At 32.8% G+C, this 20,401-nt stretch overlaps 1 protein-coding gene across 15 annotated transcripts in view; it reads left to right on the top strand.

Moving 5' to 3' along the window:
* The window catches only part of PARD3 (par-3 family cell polarity regulator), a 666,452-nt gene that overhangs the window by 391,285 nt on the left and 254,766 nt on the right, over positions 1-20,401 (top strand). For all 15 annotated transcript variants that reach the window (XM_074267090.1, XM_074267092.1, XM_074267091.1 and 12 more), the window contains 3 exons: positions 5,940-6,128; positions 7,858-8,028; positions 15,789-15,939. In XM_074267090.1, the coding sequence (XP_074123191.1) occupies positions 5,940-6,128; positions 7,858-8,028; positions 15,789-15,939 (511 nt within the window). The remainder of the gene's footprint in view (positions 1-5,939; positions 6,129-7,857; positions 8,029-15,788; positions 15,940-20,401) is intronic.

Genomic DNA, 20,401 nt, shown 5'->3' with positions numbered 1-20,401 from the left:
TTAAGTCATTATGCATACTTCTACTATTACAATATTGAGATAGAAAAGAAAGCATTTTTGAGATAGATATATATATATATATAAATATATATATATATGTTTCACTTAATTTTAATGTAAATTGAGAGCCACTAGGTGGCGTAGTAGATAGAGCATCAGCTCTGAAGTCAGGAGGACCTGAGTACAAATCTGGTCTCAGACACTTAACATGTCCTAGCTGTGTGACTCTGGGCAAGTCCCTTAACCCCAATTGCTGAAAGGGAAGATTAATGTACATTTCATAGTCAATGAAAAAAATTGCTCTGTATTTGCATTAAAAAAAAAAATCCACATAAACATTACATTTGCATGGGATTTTCCTTGCTAAAGAAAAGAATTTAAGGCTGCATTTTAATCCATCATGTTGGAGCTTTTCTTTTTTTTTTTTTTTTTCAAACAATTAACAATCAGCATTTTTTAGCCTATTTTGACTAGAAACGTGTGGTCTGCTATTAAACATTGTTTATGGATTCCTATCTATTGCTTTCACATATTATCAAGCATACCCTTGACATACATATATATATGTGAAAGATTATTCTCATCAAGACTTTATAAAAGTGACAAAGTAAACCTGTGGGTTGGTCTGTCAATCAATAGATATTTAAGAAGTAATTTTAAAAATCTCATTCATTTGATGCCTTTGTGGACATTAACATTGTCTACCATCTGTGATTTCTACCTCCCTCTCCCATTCTTTTCACATCTTTCCTTCTAAGAGAGTTTGTAAAATGATACTTCCATGCCATCAACATTTCTCATCTTTAGCTTTTAAAAATATTAACAAAGCCAGCATTCTATTATGCTCCTATTATTATCTCCATATTTCACATTAGTTATTAAATTAGATTTACGTTATCGTGCTCTCTCTCCTTTTTCTTTTTTCTCTCTCTTTTTTCTGTCTCTCCTTTCTCTTTTCATCTCTCTGTCTTCCTTCTCACTCTCTTCCCTTCCCTCCAGTTCCCTGCTTTTTCTTTTTCTGCTCTCTCCTCATAAAATTTCATTTAGTCCTCTCTCTGCACTCAATGGATTGATTGTGGAACAGGAAGTAAGAAAAAGGAAGAGATGGAATATTGAGGGAGTTAGAGTATGGGTAGTACAGTATGTAGGATCATACAATCAAAAATTAAGAACTGGAAGCAACTTTAGAGAACATCAAACTCAAACTTTTACAGAAGATAAAAGGGAAGGTGAGAAAAGTTAAATGATTTGATCTGTGTCACACAACTATTGGATGCCTGAGTTACAATTGAAACAGATCTTTTTTATACCAATTCTCAGGATCTATTTATTGCACCATCTAGCTGAGATACTGGATAGAAGAAAGTCAAGAAAATTATTGAGCCTTATTAAAATTAGGAATTGCCTTAGCATTTTTTTTTACTTTTTTTTGTTTTTTTTAATTAATTTTATAATTATAACATTTTTTGACGGTACATATGCATATGTAATTTTTTACGACATTATCTCTTGTACTACCTTCTGTTACGAATTTTTCCCCTCTTTCCCTCCACCCCTGCCTTAGCATTTTTAATAGTTTCTATTTCCATGCTATTTATGATCTCAAATATTCTTTTTTTCTCATAATCACCCTATCAAATAAGTAGTACATCTGTTTTACAGATGAGAAAATTGAGACCAAGTGAGATAGTTTTAATCATATCAGTAAAGTTAATATGGAGATCACCTCAGGATTAAATGTATTCACATTGATCGACATCAGTAACCACTGAAGGATTTAAATGTGTACTCTGGACTCATTTTATAGTACAGAGAGTTTAGAGTTATTTACAATAAACTTTATGACCCAAACCTTTTTTAAGAGGAATTCTCAATAACTTGATAATGGAAAATCTAGCCTTAAAATAGGAATTGATTTTAGGTATTGTGTCAAGATCTGAATGAATCTATAATAATAATAATAATAAAAATTATGTAAAGTACAGCTTAACCTTTAAATATATTTTTAATGATAATAAAGAGAAGAAAGCAAGTCTTATTTCTAGAACAAATAAAACTTAGGAACAGTTAATTTTGTCTTCTCTAAAGCTGAATCATAAATGGGCTTGTCAGGAAATTAATCCTAACTTTATTGAAAAATGCAATTTATCTAGCATACCTGCCAACTTTTCTCTACATTTTTCCCAGTGGAGATGAATATAGAAACCTTAATATACTCATCAGTGCAATTTTTTAAAGGCACAATGCAATATATTCCCTTAAATTACTGATTTTTTCTGTAGTTCTGCATTTAGGTCATTTTCTGTATTGGAATGATAGAACTAAATATATTTGTAAGTAGTTTATACTATGTTAGGCCACTGCTCTTCTTTCCAACACCAACATCTGGGGGGAAGCATCCTTTCTAGAATGGGATGGGGGTATTCACCTCATTTATCTGGAAACTGTGTTCCTTGCAAACTTTCTTTGCTAATACTTTCACTTGGTTGGGAGGACCTAGATACTTGGAACATGTAGGAGAAGTAGGGAATCACAGCATAACCAAGGAGAAGAGTATTGGGAGAGGATTATTGTTCTCTTCTTTTGTTAAAATATTCTTAATCCTAAATTTTATTTTTCTCTCCTTGAAGATACAACCCTCATTGATGAATTTCTTAGGGCCTTATTTGAGACCTTTCTTTCCAATTTGGACAAAATGCAAAGAAACAAATTCTCTCCAGGACTTTTATTAAATATTTGTTGCTTTTTTTTTTTTTTTTTTTAAACCAATGGGGACCCTGAAAGCATCTTCTCAATTTGGGCAGCTCTGAGTCAATAGGAAGGTTTCCTTCTCTTTGCATACCTTTGTCTTGGGAGGGTCCATGAACCTAAATTCTTCCAGTAGCAGCTCAATCCTGTTTATGTTTTCTGTGCTGCTGTTCTCTCTTTCCTCCCACACTGCATATTTTCAAGTGAAAAAATTCTTAGTTATGCCTCTTCAGCCAATGAAATATATGCAATGGTCTCATGTACCATTACTACATCATTTGTCAGAGGGGGTGGATTTCAAAAATTATTCATGTTCCCATGTTGCATTTTAAAAAAGTATATTATTATTAAATATTTGTATTATACTTAAGTCATCTCTGCAATGTAAAAATAAGTTGTTATGATTTCAATGTATATAGTTATTACCTACACCCTAATGGAGGGGGCCAAGATTTACTTTATCATCCCTCCCATTTTTATTTCAAATTACATACTTGAGTAGCTTCATTTAGTTGCAGTAGTTTAAAATGACCTTTACTTCAAGATATCAGTTAAGAATAAGAGGGTTTTCTTTAATTGTTTCAAAAAGGGGTTGATTTTTATTTCTTAAACCTCATAGTGTATATATCTTCCTATGAATATTTATGTTTTATCCAGTTATTTGAAGGTAGTTTACTTTTTCAATACATGAACAGTGGCAGGATGATATAGAGAATGGAGAACTATACTTGTAACCAGGAAGATCTCGCTTCAAGCCACATATCTGACTCACAATATCTGAGCAAATCACTTCACTATATTCTGGGCTCTTGGAAATTTTTAAGTTTCAATTATTTTTAATTCAGCAAACATATATTAAGTACCTGCTTTATGCTATCCAGTTTGCTAATTGCTGGGGATTAAGGGGAAAAAATGATCTCTGATCTACTGAATGCATTCCCTTTCATTCCCTCCATCAAGGCATTCATTCTCCATTTTGTTATTAAGTTGTTTTCAATCATGTCCAACTCTCTGTGATTCATTTGAAGTTTTCTTGGAAAAGATACTGGAGGGGTTTGCCATTTTCTTTTCCATCTCATCTTAAATGAGATTAAAATTAATGAGGAAACTGAGGCAAGCAGGATTAAGTCACTTTCCCAAGGTCACATAGCTAGTAAGTGTTTGAGACCAGATTTGAATTCAAGTCTTCCTGTCTGCCTGACTAGCACTCTAATCTATTTTGCCACTTCTTTGCCCTTAGAGTTTCCTACACTGATTAATTCATAGACCTAATTTTTATACACTCATTGTGAACAAAACCTACTTTTTTTTTTTTTTTTTTGATTTGGAACATTCCTTTTAGACACAGCCAAATCCAAGGAAGAATTTCTTAAACAACTAAACTATTCTTGTTTTTGGTGAAACTGTTTTTTGGATTAGTTAACCTCCTTAACAAAATAGATTTCTGTATTTTATTCTTCATTTCTCAGCCAGAAATGAAATTAGTCCAGATTGGTTGAGAATTGTATTGTGCTTATAATTAAGCATTGTTCATGGGAGTTGGGTTTAGAAAATACTGTTATTGGAACCTAAACCTGGACATTAATTTTAGGAAAATTTTATCTTAAGATCAAAATATATTAGACTATTAGAAGGTGAACAATTTCTTAGTTCATATAAAGGTCATTTTTTTCCTGTTTAAGACCATTTCAAACCATCCTATATGAACTTCTATATTATTTTTAAAGATCTTAGGAAGAGAATAATTGAATTTTAGAATGAGAAAAGATCACAAAGATTATGAAATCCTCTAATTTTATTGCTGAGGAAAGTCTGCCTTAAGATAAATCAACTTGATCAAGGACTCACAAGTAGTCTCTGGCAAAAGTATGATTTAAACCTTATATTCATTCTACTGAAACAAAAATATATTTTGGTTTAACAGAATATTTTACAGAATATCAAATATATTGGTTTAATATTTAATTGGAAAGTCACAGATTTAGAGTTTTTAGGATCCATTGAGTCCAATCCCCTTCTGTTATAAATGAGCAAGCTTGGACTCGGAAAAGTTCAGTGACTTGCCTGAAGTCAACGTATGTGAAACAGTTTTGAACCCAGATCTTTGCTGTCCAGGAAGTCTTACTATAACAGCCTGACATTCTATTATGTAGGATAGACTATTACTTTTTTAAAAATTTTACTCACTAAATATGAGAATTACCAAATGTTCTTTTGTACAATCAACTTTTTGTGTATTTGAATTCCATTTGTGGCCTTTTGTTGTTAAGATTGCCTTCCCTTGTTGTCCATTGTCAATTAATTTCCTGAGGACTGTCATGCAAATATAAACATAGGATGGTGTATCACTAATAATTTAAAATATTTTGGATTGGTCTTCATTATATTCTTAAAGATGGGAAAAATTAAATAAATTTTATCAGTAAACATGTTGAAATGGTCTTATGGAATTAATATCACATATTTACATACATTTTTCCCCTTGTATCTTAACAGCAGTACTGTGAGTTTTGCAGAACAGCCATTATACCTTTGTGATAAATGAATTAATAATGCAGAGAAATTTAATCATTTGAACAAAGATAAACTAAAATCTTTTTGGTTTTAAATTCACTCTGCATTTTGTCTTTGTCTTTTGATGACCATGAATAATCTAGGCTTTTGAATCATTCAAGAATAGAAAAACGCACTATTAGCAATTGAGCCTAAACTGTCTTGATTCTGTTATTTAAGAACACTGTGAGCTCATAATACAGGAATTGGGACAAATGAGTAATTATATTTATTTATCTTGATTCCTGCTGTTTTTGTTTTCCTCCTGTGGTTCAGAAAGCATAAACAGATGAAGAAATTATTTTTAAAAAACCATAGGAGTCCACAACTAAGAAATTAAAGGGTCTTCAACGCTTTCAGTACATTTGGTGTTTTTCTCGTAATCTGGTTCAGATTTGTTTCAATATTGAAACAAGTATTACTTATAAATATGAACATCTGGTTCCAGGAATCATCTGGCAGAGTGTATGCATGTTATTAATGTGGATCTTATCGTGGAACTTCTGTGGAAACACTGTGGATATTGCAATTAAGGAACTGTTTGTTAGCAGACTCTAAAAAGATAATAGAACTAAAAAGACATTTAAAAAAATAATGTTGTGTTTTGTGTTGATTTTTTTTCCCCCTTTCTTTAATAGAAACCCGAAGATGAAGATCTTGTTCTTACACCTGATGGCACTAGGGAATTTCTGACATTCGAAGTTCCCCTTAATGACTCTGGATCTGCTGGACTTGGAGTCAGTGTTAAAGGTAACCGGTCAAAAGAGAACCACGCAGATTTGGGGATCTTTGTCAAGTCCATTATCAATGGAGGAGCAGCATCCAAGGTAAGAATAATATCTTCATCCCACACTTCATCCACGAATTAAGATTATTTTTAGTATGATTTAGAATTTTCAATTTATGCATTTTAAAAATCAGTTATTTATGGTTTATTCAGTATTTGCTTTAAAATCACACTTGAAAAATTGATTGCATTGTTGTATATATATATATATATCCTTTTACAGGAGGTAGGAATTTACAAGTGTGTGTGTGTGTGTGTGTGTGTGTGTGTGTGTGTGTGTGTGTGTGTGTGTGTGTGTGTGACAAAATTGGGTTTCCTCATACAGGGAGCCATGCTGTAGAACACTAATGGAGAGGGTCACAAAGGTAATCGATCCATTAGTAAAGTTACCACTATATGGTGTTTTTGTGTTGAGGAACCAAAAGTTTATCAAAGTTAGCTTATTTCACTGACATTTTCTAATTTTGTGCCCTAATAAGCCCAAGAAATTTTGTCTATCTTGAGGAAGTATTTGTTAAGCAACTAGACATAGAAAGAGAAAAAAAGTTTCTGTATCAGATTTGATCATTGTTGCTTCTCACAGAAAAATGCTACATGTTCCATCTTCATATGCCAGCCTCCTTCACCTTCTCTTCAGAGTTTCCTTGACTTGATTCAGTTCTCAGCTCAAATTCTGCTTCCTTCAGGAGACTTCTTCAGGAGATTGCCTTGACTGTTTATTCTTTCCTTTTTAAGATTATTTTCTTTCTAGTCTCTATATATCTAGTCTACACCTGATTATTTGTATATTTTATTTGATCACAATATTAACTTCTTGAAGGCAAAAAGATACTTTTATGTCTTTTGTTCAATGTTTTGCATAGTTATAACACACAGTAAATATTTAATAGATGTTTGTTGATTTGTTGATTACTTATTGATGCTATCGAGTATCATAGTCTATTATAGGTATACATGTATGTATGTGTGTGTGTATATGTGCATGATAAATAATGAAAACATATATTAGGTGTCAAAGAAAAGGGAACTAAATAGATTTATCATAGGGATTTGCCTGAAGTATAAAAAGGGTCAAATTCATGTTAGACTAGAATTCAGTTCCTGTTGATTCCAAACCTAGCAGAGCATTTTGGTTTCTCTTCCTCTGTTTTTATGTTGACTAATTTTTTGAACTAAAATACAATGGCATGTTCTGATGAAAATCTTTTTGCAAGCAAACTCTAGTTAAAATTATTATTTTCTCAAAATTACAAATGTGAAGAATCCTTGTGAATTAGCATTAATACTGGTGATTATTATGGTAGCTGCATATGGCCACATAGCTAGATCTGCACCCTGAATGACAAAGTAGATCTCTGGCAAACTGTGCTTCAATAAGACGTGTCATTTCTACATAGAAAAATTTTCATTTGAAAAGATTGTGCAGTTCCAGATTAAAATATTAGTCAGACTCAAATATTTCCCTCTATAGGGGTCTCTGGTAGCAAGAAAATAATCATATTGTATTCTTTGAATTAGTATGCTATTTGGGAAAACAGATTATGCTAATGACTTGATTTACAAATGTATAAATGATTCTAATAGACACAATCTTCAATGGCTGCTTAGATGTTATTATACCAGAGTTCAATTGAGCATAATCTATTAGGATTTAAAAAAAAGTGTTTTTGTTTTTGTTTTTTATTGAGGGCAAACTTCTCTATTTAACTGTTAGAAAAGCAAGTATTTCCTTATTTAGGGGCCTTACTATTATCTCTTTTTCTTCCCAGGATGGAAGGCTTCGAGTGAATGATCAACTGATAGCAGTAAATGGAGAATCCCTGTTGGGCAAGACAAACCAAGATGCCATGGAAACACTAAGAAGGTCCATGTCTACTGAGGGAAACAAGCGGGGAATGATTCAGCTTATTGTAGCAAGGAGAATAAGCAAATGCAATGAGGTAAAGAGAAAAAGGGGATCATTTCATTGAATAATTTGACATCCAATATTTCAATTAAATTCCATCATGACTCTTAGTTGGGGGACTTAATTAAACTTTGAAAATATACTTTGAGACCTGTTTTACATATATATATATAATGATTAATTTGGATGTAATTTTTATCATTTGTACTACAATGTTGATGTCTTTTTTAAAAAATGACCTCAGTGTGCCAATTTGAAGCTTGTTTATTTGTAGAATTTCACCTCTGTTTTCTTTATTTATGTATGATTCTGTGCTTTCCTTCCCCCCCTTAATATACACCAATAGTTAATTTCATTTTTAATGGAGAAAGGGAATAATTCTTATCTATATTTAGCTCTTTTCCTTTTTTTGCACACTGCTGTCCTGGATCTAGGAAAAAAGCATCCTTTTTAGATACTTGACCTTTTCAATATTTTCTCCTATAGTAGGGTCTATGGAGAAATATGGAGAGGACCAACAGCCTGCCTTTCTCTACCTACTCTGACAAATTAATTTCTAAGCTTTCTAGAAATTGAATTTTTCCTTCATTGGAATTATCTCCATTTGTTTGATATTATTATGGGTATGTACAATGGCTGTGAAATTGCTCCCTTTTCAAACTTCAGAAAGTGGAATTGTACAAATAGATGTATGTGCAGGTAGAAAAAGTTTACTAGTAGTGATTCTTCCTCTGAACATACTCAGATCATCCTATCCTTATGTTACTCTCTCATCTTCTCCAAGTACAAGTAGAAAACGTCTTGTTTAACTGAGGATGTAAAACTATTACATTTAGTTAAAACTTAAGTAAAATTTGATAGTTTTTAAATTTTTAGATAAAACTTCAACTGTGATGGTGGCACATTAATTAATGGGAACCATGATTTCCATTCATGGATGACACATTTTAAAATATATCTATCAATGAGATGAAAAAAAAAATTAGGCTATTTGTAGACTTTATTATTCTTTTTTTTTTTTTTTTTTTTTTTTTTTTTTTTTTTTAGTAGAAAACAAGGAATGTTGAAGCCATTTAAAGTTGGCTTCATGTCCTGCCAATGACATCTACTGACTCAGTGCCCTGGGTGAATCATGTAACTTCTCAGTCCTCTAGGCTGCAGCTTCTTAAACTGTGTTTCACAATCCCCTTTGTGGCTTTTTAACTGAATGTAGGGGTCGGAAATTATGAGTTAGTATTTGTAAATGTTTGATTTGCATATTTATTTTATATACCTATATGTCTGAGATCATATGAAAATTTCTCAGGGTCATGTGTAGAAAAAGTATAAGAAGCCCTACTCTAGAACTAGACAGTTCCCTAAGACTTTACTTTGTAGAGAAAATGCTAAACTGTTGTGATAAAGCAACTTGAACTAATAGTACCAGGGAAATCCCAGCTTGTTTCCTTAAAGAAAAGACATACAAGATGGTACATATGGTGATCACCTAATAATCTCATAAAAAATATCTAATTGGATGGCTCTGTAGCCTAAAAGTGACATGAAGCATCAGGGAGTTATTCCAAAAATTATGTTAAGTAGATTATCTAATAATTAATAACAAGAGTCAAAGTAAATACCTGATGAGAAGACAGTACATTATGTAGTTACATGAGCTAAAACTCATACTATTTAAAAAAGTTGTCTACTTTGAAAATGGGGATGTAGTAGATAAGTTAGGTAGACGGCAGAGTTGAAAGAGTGATGTCTGAGTTCAAATCCAGCCTTAAACACTTACTAATTATGGACTGAGCAAGTCACCTAACTGCTTTAGTTAGTTTCCTTATCTTTAATATGGAGATGATAATAGCATATTTTTACTTTCCAGGGGTTTTGTGAGCATAAAATGATATAATGTGGGCAGAGTGAGCTCTTAATATTAGTGCCCATCCTAAGTTATCAAAGTGAGATGACAAAAAAAAAAAAAAATCTGAGAAAATCATTCCGTAAACATTCATTCTTTTTTACTAAACAAATGAGACAAGGCAGCCAAGGATAAACTAGTTACACTAGAACTCATTTAAGACTAAAGATAATGGAAGACTATTGCTTCACAGGAAATATCACCTCACAAAATTTAAGGATTTGCCAAACCTGAAAAAATTTGATGTGAATCTTAGTGAGATCATGGTGTGAAGTGTAACTAATCCAGACCCATATGTAGAATAAATTGGAGGATTAAAAACACAAAATTAAAGTATTCTGGCATTTTAGTTATTTCTGTCCATAAATGATTACAATGCTTTCAACTTCATACAGTTTGTGAGGAAGTAGCAGAAACCTAAGGTTACAGGATTCTTGATCTGTAACTGGAAAAACATTGTAGAGATCTTCTGTCCTATCCCCCTCATTTTGTGTATAGGGAAAGTGAGGGGTCCAAATTGCTTAAGTGCCTTACCCAAAGGTTAGAAAAAGTTGTAAGTGGCCAATCTGGGATTTGTTCTAAGTTTCTTTGGCTCTAAACTAGTCCTCTGTTTACTAGGTATAATATTGTTTTTCAAGAGGCACTTAAGATCTTGAAAAAAAAAAATAAGTGGGATCAACCAAATACATTTGGAAAAAAAATTTAGATTTCTTCTAAAGGTCAGCGAATTTTAAAGATGCCCAGGAATCGATTTTCCAGATATTTTAAAGAAGGAGGTAGCAAAGAAATTATCTCAAATAGAACTTTTATTCAAATATAAAATATTTTTTAAAAATCCCAACCTAAATTTGTACTTTAAAAAATCTCAGTCAAATCTTCATGAGAATAATTTATGTCCATATTACAGATATCCTTAATGAAAATATGTAAAAGAAAAATGGATCTCTGTGGAAGTTATTTTCTATGCTATAGTTTCTTTTTTAAAGAATTACTCATTGGTCAGGTATAGAAAAATATGATCTTGCTCTGTTTTTTCTTTGTTATTTTTTTCAAAAAGCATTTAATTTAGTAATTTCAATAAAGATATAAATGTAGCCCTGAAGTCTCTCCTCAAACAAGATGTTCACCCATATGTTGAAATGATCTACTGATGACTGACGCATCTACAGAGGTAACTTGGCTCAACATTCTGGGGAAGACTGACATCAAGTGAAACTTTAAGCAGAAAGACATCTGCTCACCTATTGTGCTCTCCATTGCCATGCAATCTAAAATTGCGTCAGATTATTCAGTCACTTTTTCTAAGTTTGGATTATTACCCATTTAAATGATTGTTATATATTTCCCATTTATGGCTTTTTTGTTGAGATACCACTGGTGTGATTTGAGCATCAGATGATGTGTTCAGGACAGCCAAATGATGTATTTGGGGTTCAGCACCAAATATTGAGATTGATGTAGGCACTTAATGTTGGGATTTGATCTTGTGAAGAATTAACAATGACCATTCTCTTTGGCAAAAGGTTGGTTTATCTAGAAGAAGAGATTACAGACAAAATGAAGAGATACAGTAGACATCAGGAATGATAAATATGAAGTAGAGTTGGGAGAGCATATAGTTAGCAAGGAATTTTTTAACAATTAATGATGGAAAAGGCAAGTTTCCTAATGGAACTCACAATTAATCAGGAGAAAGGGAATAATACCCTATGAGGTTGGAGTATACCCTTAGCTGGCAGGCTAAATCCATTGATGAGTTTAGCATCCTAAAAGAGGTAGTTAGCTATAAGAAGAAGAAAGGTACCATGAGATGTGTTGGAGGGATGAGAGGAAAGATACCATTAGACATGGTGGGATGAGAGAAGACACACCATGCAGTATGAGAGGAGTGTAGATCCTCCAAGGCAGAGTGCTGAGATGGGCTATAATCCAAAAGATGGACATATTTATAGAGAAAATTTGTAGGTTTGATATAACTTTGATTTCTGTCTCGACATAGCAAGGTGGGACTATAAGATTGAACTGATCCCATCAGTGCCCTTCTCTGCTTGTGTCAGGGAGTAATTTTGTCTGTACTCCAGGTTCTCTCAGCAAACCCCATCTAATTACACAGGTCCTCATCTCCTTCATACATTGGCTACAGAAGACATGTCCTGTTGTCTCTGGGCCTTACCTTTTACAAGTTTCCGTATGTGTGTGTGTGTGTGTGTGTGTGTGTGTGTGTTTACAACTATTATCTGTCTTGTTATCAAAGCCTGGGTTGGGAGGATTGCACCCTTTTTTTGGGAGGAGGGGTGCATGTATATTTAAACTTGTTCAGTAAATATTTGGTTTACTTTTGTCATGATTTTGAAAACTATAACCCCAGAGATGCAAGGATTAATTAAATACTTTTAGGATTGAACTTTTCTATGGAGTCTAAAGAAGAAAAAATAATTTGGTGTAAGGAAAAAACCAATGATTTTACAAAGTTAGAAAAGATAGTCAATATTTTTATTTTTTTAATGAAAAAGGAAAGTAGGGGTAGCTAGGTGGTGCAGTGGATAGAGCACCAGCCTTGAATTCAGGAGGACCCAGGTTCAAATGTGGTCTCAGACACTTAACACTCCCTAGATGTGTGACCCTGGGCAAGTCTTTCCCCTGGGGGAAAGAAAGAAAAAAAAAAGAAAAGAAAAAGGAAAATATCATTTTTTCAAGAAGGGAAAAAATCAACTAAGTCTCTAGTGTTAAGTAGTGTACTTTGCAAAGTCTATGTCTGTAGAATATAATTTATATGCAATAATTCTACTTTTTTTTTTTTTTTTTTTTTTTTTTTTTATGGTTCACTGCTAGTTTCCTCATTTGTAATTTGAGATTATTAGACTAGGTAGCTTCCAAGGATCCTTGCCTTTTCTCACTCTATAATTTCCCAAGGTGGAAAAAGGTATTCTTCCTAAAATCCGCATCTTCTGTATTCAGTGGAATTGCTAGGAACCGTTAATTGATAATTGAGATAAGGTGATTTTGAGAAAATGGTGACATCACTTTATCCCTTAGCAGAGATTGGTGTTTATAGTGGTTCTCCTTTATCTCTTAATAACCTTTAATAACAAATTTTAATGAAACCACCTGTAAAGGAACTATCATAACGAAGGGGAAAATGAAAAGTGCTTAATTGCTTCTATAGAATTTTCTCACTTTCCCTGACTTTGTTTTCCTTTGACATTTGTTCCAACTTGATGTGCCTCTTCTTTTAAACTCAAATTTTCTTTAAACAAAATTCATCAAAAGGTTTAAAACAAAGCTATGAGGCCCTCCAGCAATTTTTTTTAGAAATTAAAAGATAATTGTATCTTTTGTTAAATATTTATGCAGTTGACTATTGATGTCTTCATTTAAATCTGCCTTTTGAGATGCTAATTAGAAATGATGGGGAAAGGAATCTTTCCTGTGAAAATGTTAAAGTACTTAGCTCTCTTTTCAAAGCATATCTTTTAGAAGAGGGCAATAGTTGCTTCTCTAAAATGGAGATAGTGGATGCTATTTTTTCTTATGTCTATTTAAGTATATATATTTTAAAAAAAGAAAAAAAAACTTTGCTATTAACCTCAAGAAAGTATCAAATTACTGAACTGCCAGAAGCATTGAAGTAATACATTTGTTTAACAAACTTGAGTCTATGCCGCAGTCTCCTGGGAAAATCAATTTTTGGTATTGTACAGGGCTCCTAATCTCCTTAATGTATGCACCCATTTACAATACATGGGAATAGTTGTTCTTTAAGGGGCCTGGGAATGTTGGTTTCATAAATCGTTTTCATTTCTTATTAGAATCTTGGAACTTAGCAGTCAAATTCTTCCTAAATTTTTCTTTGATTTCTTTACATCAGAGGGCTTGAATATTGTTTAATTTACTTTTCCGTAAAGCTTCTACTTGTAATCTGCAATTAAAAAAACCTAATAAAACAAATCCTCTTTTTACAATTTAAACCTTATTGAGTCTAATTCACTTGCACCGCAAGTTTATTATTCTCCTGCAGCTTGACGTGCCTCCAATTGTAATTGTGTTGACCCTTCAGTGCAGTAAATCTCCCCAGTGCTTATCAAACTGGGAGAGATAAGTCTACAATTCGGAACTTCATTAAATATCTCATTTATATTAAACAGACGATAGCTTCTAACAGAAATAATCATTTTTACGGACTATGCAACCCCTCTCAATTGTGTCCTCATAGGCTGGGAATGCTGTGATTCCCCTCCTTACTCCCTTCCCCAAAAGTCTGGCAATAAGCCAGCATCAAAATGTCATAAGATGTTAGTCCATTGGGGTGACTTCAAAGCTCCTGTTGTGAGCATTGCATTTAGGAGTACTTTGTTACCTCCTGGAGGATTTTAAAGAGGCTTTAATAGCCTGAATTCTATTGTCATGCTAGACCTACAAATAGTATGAATTATAAAAATTATGAGACAGCTTTTTTAAGAGTATGTAGCATATTATTTTAGTTCACCATAGTGCAAATTGATTCTCCCACCCCAAATTTACAATATTTTCAAAATTTTAGATCTATAAATATGGTTCTTTTCCTTGTATTTTACTTGTAGTAAAGTTTACAGCTAGCTTATGTCAAATCTCATTTGCTTTTTTCACATCAATCCTGTGAAGTGGATTGCTATGATCCTCATTTTACAAATAAGAAAATGAAGTTGTGTAGTTTCCTGAGTTTCCCAGGGCCACATAAAAAAAAAAAAAAAAAAAAAAAAAAAAGAAGGTTGAACTGGGCCTCCATTTCAGGTTTTCTGACACCAAGGCTGCCTCGCTTACCTTCTCAATATTCAATTGGGTATTTAAAAAAAAAGAAAGAAAGAAAAAAGAAAATAAAAAACCTTCAAATATAAGATGAGAAGCTATATAATATTGGTTTCACAGAAAGAGTATCTTAAGATTTGTGTATATTATCACTTCACTAGGTGTCTTCTGAGTTAAAAAAGTTAAAAAGCCCAAATCAGGCCAAAGAAAAAAATCTAATCAAATTTTGGGTTAGATTAAGAAAAGAATTATATTCCAAAAAAGTTATCTTTGATTTTGTTTTAAGCTATGGGCTTTCACTAAAAAATCTATACTTTAAATATTAACTAAATAGTATTTAATCTGAATTTCACTCATTATGAGCACATAAATACACAAAAGCATTTTATATTGTTATTATTATGATATCCTGACTTGAAGAATTTTTTTTAAATGATCTCATTGAACATAAAAATGTCTAATTTATGGTCTCTATAAATTTTAAGGAAGTAAACTCATACAATCATGGATGATCATGAGAAACAGGCTTAGAAGCCAAAGGAAAACAATACAAATAGAAATATATATATATATATATATATATATATATATATATATATATATATATATATATGTATATACATACATACACACACATATCCAAAATAACCTCCTCCCCCCAATATATGTATATATGTGTGTATATACAAATTTTTCTCTCATTATTTCTATCTATATCCATGCCAACCTTCATTGTAAAAGACCAAAACAGTCTCCTAAAGAAGACAATTAGCTGTTTGAAGAAATAAGCTGCAACACAAGATGAAAATTAATGTGTATGTGTGTGTGTATTTATGTAAACATATATATTAAAATATAGTGAAAAAATATGTCTACATACTTTTTATTTTTCCTACAAGGGCTGAAATCTGAGTGGATGTCATAGGAATGACAATATTACATGGCATATAGTTAATTGTTAAACAGAACTATCATCACAAGTAATGATGGTCCAGAGTGACAAATTTTAGTTTCTTTGGGAAACGGCTATGTACAAGCCATGTTGTGGTTCTCTCTGACCCAAATGCTGATAAATGGATCTTTAATTCTAATCTCTTTCTATATAGGCAAAATCACCTGGGAGCCCTTCTGGGCCAGAACTGCCTATTGAAACTGTGCTGGACGACAGGGAAAGAAGAATTTCCCACTCCCTCTACAGTGGGATTGAGAGTCTTGATGAATCTCCCACAAGAAATGCTGCACTTAGTAGGATAATGGGTGAGTCATGTTAAACTCTTATTTATCATCACTTAGGTTTGTCCCTTCATCATTGTTTTTGTTCCCTAATGGCTTATTAACATTAAATTCAGAAGGGACAAGTCTAACAGAAAAATAGTAGTGACTTCTTAAAAGTAATGCTCACCTTTCTAACTGTGATTGAAAGATAAGAGATTCCCTGTAAGTATTTAAGAAAAGCTAATGTGAAGAAAGTAAATCAATAAATTGATTTTGTTAAGTGAGTTTTAAATCCCCAACCAGGTAATAGAAAATGATGGGATAATTTAAGAATGTTTTCCAGCTACTGAGGTATTTTAATGTGTTTGGAATGGCTAAAGAAGCAATATTAAAAATAAAAAGTCAGCTCATTGTAATGAGGGAAAGGAAAGAGCGAACCCCATTTCTCGGTGCATAGATAGTAAGATAATCCCATGAGGCGCAGTGTCCCCTGTAAATGAATTTACAGGCCCGAAAACCTAGATTGATAAATAAAAGGTTTATTGTATAAATTTGGATGTAAAGTTCAGTTAGAAAGACGACAGGACCAGAGGTGGCCCCTGGGCGGGCAGGAACCTTTACATGGTCGGTAGGATACCATGTGTTGACTGGGAGGGCTCCTGCAAAGAGAGCTCTGGTTTGGCCCTTTTTATACCTAGAAGATGATGGGCGGTACCCCTAAGTTCTCAGCGGGGCTTTTCAGTTAGCTCAGATCAGGTGAGGGCTGGGGGAAGCTGAGCTGATGGGGGCTGGGCCTGGATGTTCAAAGGGTGCCTTTGACCAGGATTTGTGAATCAAGGCCAGCCATGGGTTGGGCAATAAGAAATGAATCTTAAAGGGACCTCAACCCCCATCAATTGGACAGTGCCAGGAAGGGTGACAAGTTGTGTTGGGACATAACTTTATCTAAAGGGGAAAAAATACAGTTTAAATAGAAATTGTCATTGGTTTTGTGCTTACCAGATTATTTCTCTATTTCAGTTTAATTTGTATTTTTCTTCTTTCATGGTACTAGTTTTCAAATCTTACACCTAATTTTTTGCATCCTTTGTTTGAATTCAGCACCATACTGTCGGTATGGCCCCCAGTGGGTAATGAGGTTATTAGCACTTGCTTAGCAGCAATTCAGTTTCTCACTAACAGATCCAGTTAACAAAGACTTGCCTTACCATTGGAGTGGTTGGATTTACTGAGTTGCTCATTGTGGGATTAGTTTGTGAGGGTTTTCAGATTTAAAATAAAAGAAGCTATTTCATAAGAATAGTACCTGCTATAAACCACTTTTATAGCTGAAATATTTTGCAAGCTCTAATCTGTAGAATAGCTTTTGAAGTCAACTCTGTTTCAGTTCATGCATATAGAATTCAAGGTTTTTTGATGGAATTTGGTGAAAACAAGAGTGAATTTCATTTATTCTGCAGACTTTTATTCAATGCCTAACATGTCCAAAGGTCTTCTTGGGGACATGTGGAAATGAATATATTTCAGTCCCTGCTTTCTAGGAGCTTACAATCTTACAAGGGAGATCAGACATAGACACAAATAATTCTACTACAATCTGGCATGGATTTTCCTTAGGAACATTTTTAGTGTCAAAAGTTCCCAAATCCCCATTTTTTTATCTTGTAGCAAACATAATTTCATCCTGTTTCTCTGTTGTTGCTTGACAAACATTTTCTTTTTGTGTCCTTTGAAATGGTGTCATACAATGAGTTTTTAAAAATTCTAATAGTTTTCCGTCTTTGCACTGTTATTGGATTTTGTACACTGGCTTGACTTTGATGTGAATGAACATTATTCATGTTAAAACCATTTTCTTTTGAAGGAAGATCAGCCCTTGAGAGAGAGAGAGAGAGAGAGAGAGAGAGAGAGAGAGAGAGAGAGAGAGAGAGAGAGAGAGAGAGAGAGAATGAATGTCTGTGTGTCTGTGTATACAAAGTGATATACTGTAATTTCCCCTTTATTATAGGAACATAGGATTTGCCATACTGGATCAGGCCATTGGTCCATCAGTTCCGGTAACCTGCATCCTGCTTCCAAACCCTGATGCTTCAGAGGAAGGCGAAAAATAAAACCCAATTTATTCATCTAGTGGCATTTTGCAATGCTGTACAGGGATTGGGGATTCCTTCCTTTTTCTCATGGGCCATTGCCCAGGTTTTATTAATCATGGCTTCATCAGCCTTTTTTTTTTAATTTTGTCTTATGCTTGATGTTCCTACCCCTGAGTCTTTATGTGTATAATAGTGTTTTTTTTTTTTTTTAATTCAAATATTTCCTGTGACAATAAGTTCTCTCAATATCTTTGTGCTATGTGATATATGCTTCCCTTTATTTCCTTAAATTTTGTTGACAGTACAATTCAGGTGTTTTTCTCCTAGGTTGAAGAAATGTTTGTCTTCATGTTAAATAAAACTGGTATTAAGGAGTTTTGATACTTTCTTAAGACAGTAAATTACATTTGATACTGGAGATTATAAGTATATTTTGCTTTAAAATTTTTTATTTACTACTTTGTAATTAGCTTTTCACTGTAAACTAAAAGCTCTTTCAGTCATTAGTCCATGTCCATCCTAGTGTCAGATACATTAAAATACCATTGCTATTCAAATGGGAAACAGTATAGTAGAATAATATCTTGGTTGTTAATATAATACCCAATACTTGGATACTAATATAATGCCAAACAAAAATATAAACTGTGGCAGCTGTTAAAGCAAAGAAAGCCACTGTCTGAATAGAAGTTTAAAAGATACTTTCCCTCTAAACAACTGTGGGGCTTTTTGTTTCCAACTAGGGATTGCTTCATTCATTGCATTATATCCCAACTGTCTAGCACAGTCCCTGTTCCATACCAAGTACTTAATAAATACTTATTGATTGAATGGAACTCTTGGAAATTATTCAACAGCTAGATCTTGGCTTGAATGATGGTCCTATCCTACTTTTTGTAAAAGTTTCCTATAGGCATCCAATGGTGCTGTTGTCTAAAGGTCATTTCTCAGTTGCACTACATTGAAAAACTAGTTGCCTAAATTGAAAGTTTCATCATTTCAAGAGGCATTGGGAATATTTATCATCAAGCACTTTCATGACCTGTCATTTGAAAGTAATCTATAATTTCTCAATTAAAAGAAGAATCTGCCTCCAAAAAAATGAGTGATCAGTTTCTTTAAATACATAAATATGTGGGTGGGCAAAGACCTGGAGAATAGGCTTTAGAGTCATAGTACTGGAAGTAGCCTTAGAGATCATTTATTCCTGTACCTTCGTTTCATATTTGAAGTTCAGAGGAGTGAGCTGATTTGCTAAAGGTCCCTTTTAACTTAAATAGAAATAAAATTCTTTTCATTCTTAAGACAAATCTTATTAATTAATAACAAAACTTCTCAATGTCAGTGCTTCATAGGAAGACAAGGCTATACTTATTTAGTAAAACTTCATCAAAAAATGTCTTCATAGAAGTGTTGTTTAGTATCCTAACCAAAGAACTATATAGTGTTTAAAACTGAAATGGACTTAATACAATCCTTTACTTTATAGATAAGGAAGCTCAGGGCCAGAGAGCCTAACTGACCTCATTATCTCAGGTTGAATAGGGAAAAAGTAACAATGTCAGGATTCAAGTACAGGATTTTGACCTCTTAGTCCAATCTACATGGTTCCTCAAGGGAAGTCATAATTAATATTCCAATCATATCCTAAATGTTGGAGAACTAATTGGAGACGGAGACAGTTAATTATAGCTAAAATAGTGTTAATCTCCTCTAAAATGGATACAAATGTAATCTTTATTGCTAGTCTGAAAAAAAGATATCAAACAATAGTTTTTTTTTTTTATGTACACAAGCACTAATAAGCAACAAGTGCATTAATAGCATAAAATATAATTCAAGCTTTGGATGATTAGACTTGGTTATGCAAATTAATACATTATCTAAGGTTATAGGAGCCCAGAATTTTGGTAGCTTATTTCAGAAATGACTTTGTTTGACATAAAAAGTATTTGTAATGCTCAATTTAATAAGTCATTTTCTTAGTAACTGCATTTATACTATCATGTGAATTTGAAAAGTAATTTTCTTAAACATTTTTCATATGCTAAATAATGGAATTATAAAAAGAGATTAATGTTCTTGTTTGCTTTTGCATGTGATTAAAAATCAAAGACAACTTAGGAAATATTGTTACATTTTTAGTTCAGCTTTTTTATTATGTACAATATTGTTTTCTATGTAAATTATTTTCAGTGAATAAATATTTAGGAGAATATAATTTTGTAGTTCTTTGTTTCACTTGTACTCTCAATGTAATTGGTAAATCAAAGTCTGAAAATCTATGGGGTTTATGATGATAAATGATTTTGTGAGACTTTATCCTTCATCTAAAAGTTCCTAAGACAACTGTTGGTAGATTTCATTTCAACATCAAAATTTAAAACTTTAAAAAAGTGTAGTATAAACTG

The sequence above is a fragment of the Sminthopsis crassicaudata genome, chromosome 5, assembly GCF_048593235.1.
Source record: "Sminthopsis crassicaudata isolate SCR6 chromosome 5, ASM4859323v1, whole genome shotgun sequence".
Taxonomy (NCBI): domain Eukaryota; kingdom Metazoa; phylum Chordata; class Mammalia; order Dasyuromorphia; family Dasyuridae; genus Sminthopsis; species Sminthopsis crassicaudata.
This window is presented reverse-complemented; position numbering and strand designations above follow the sequence as displayed.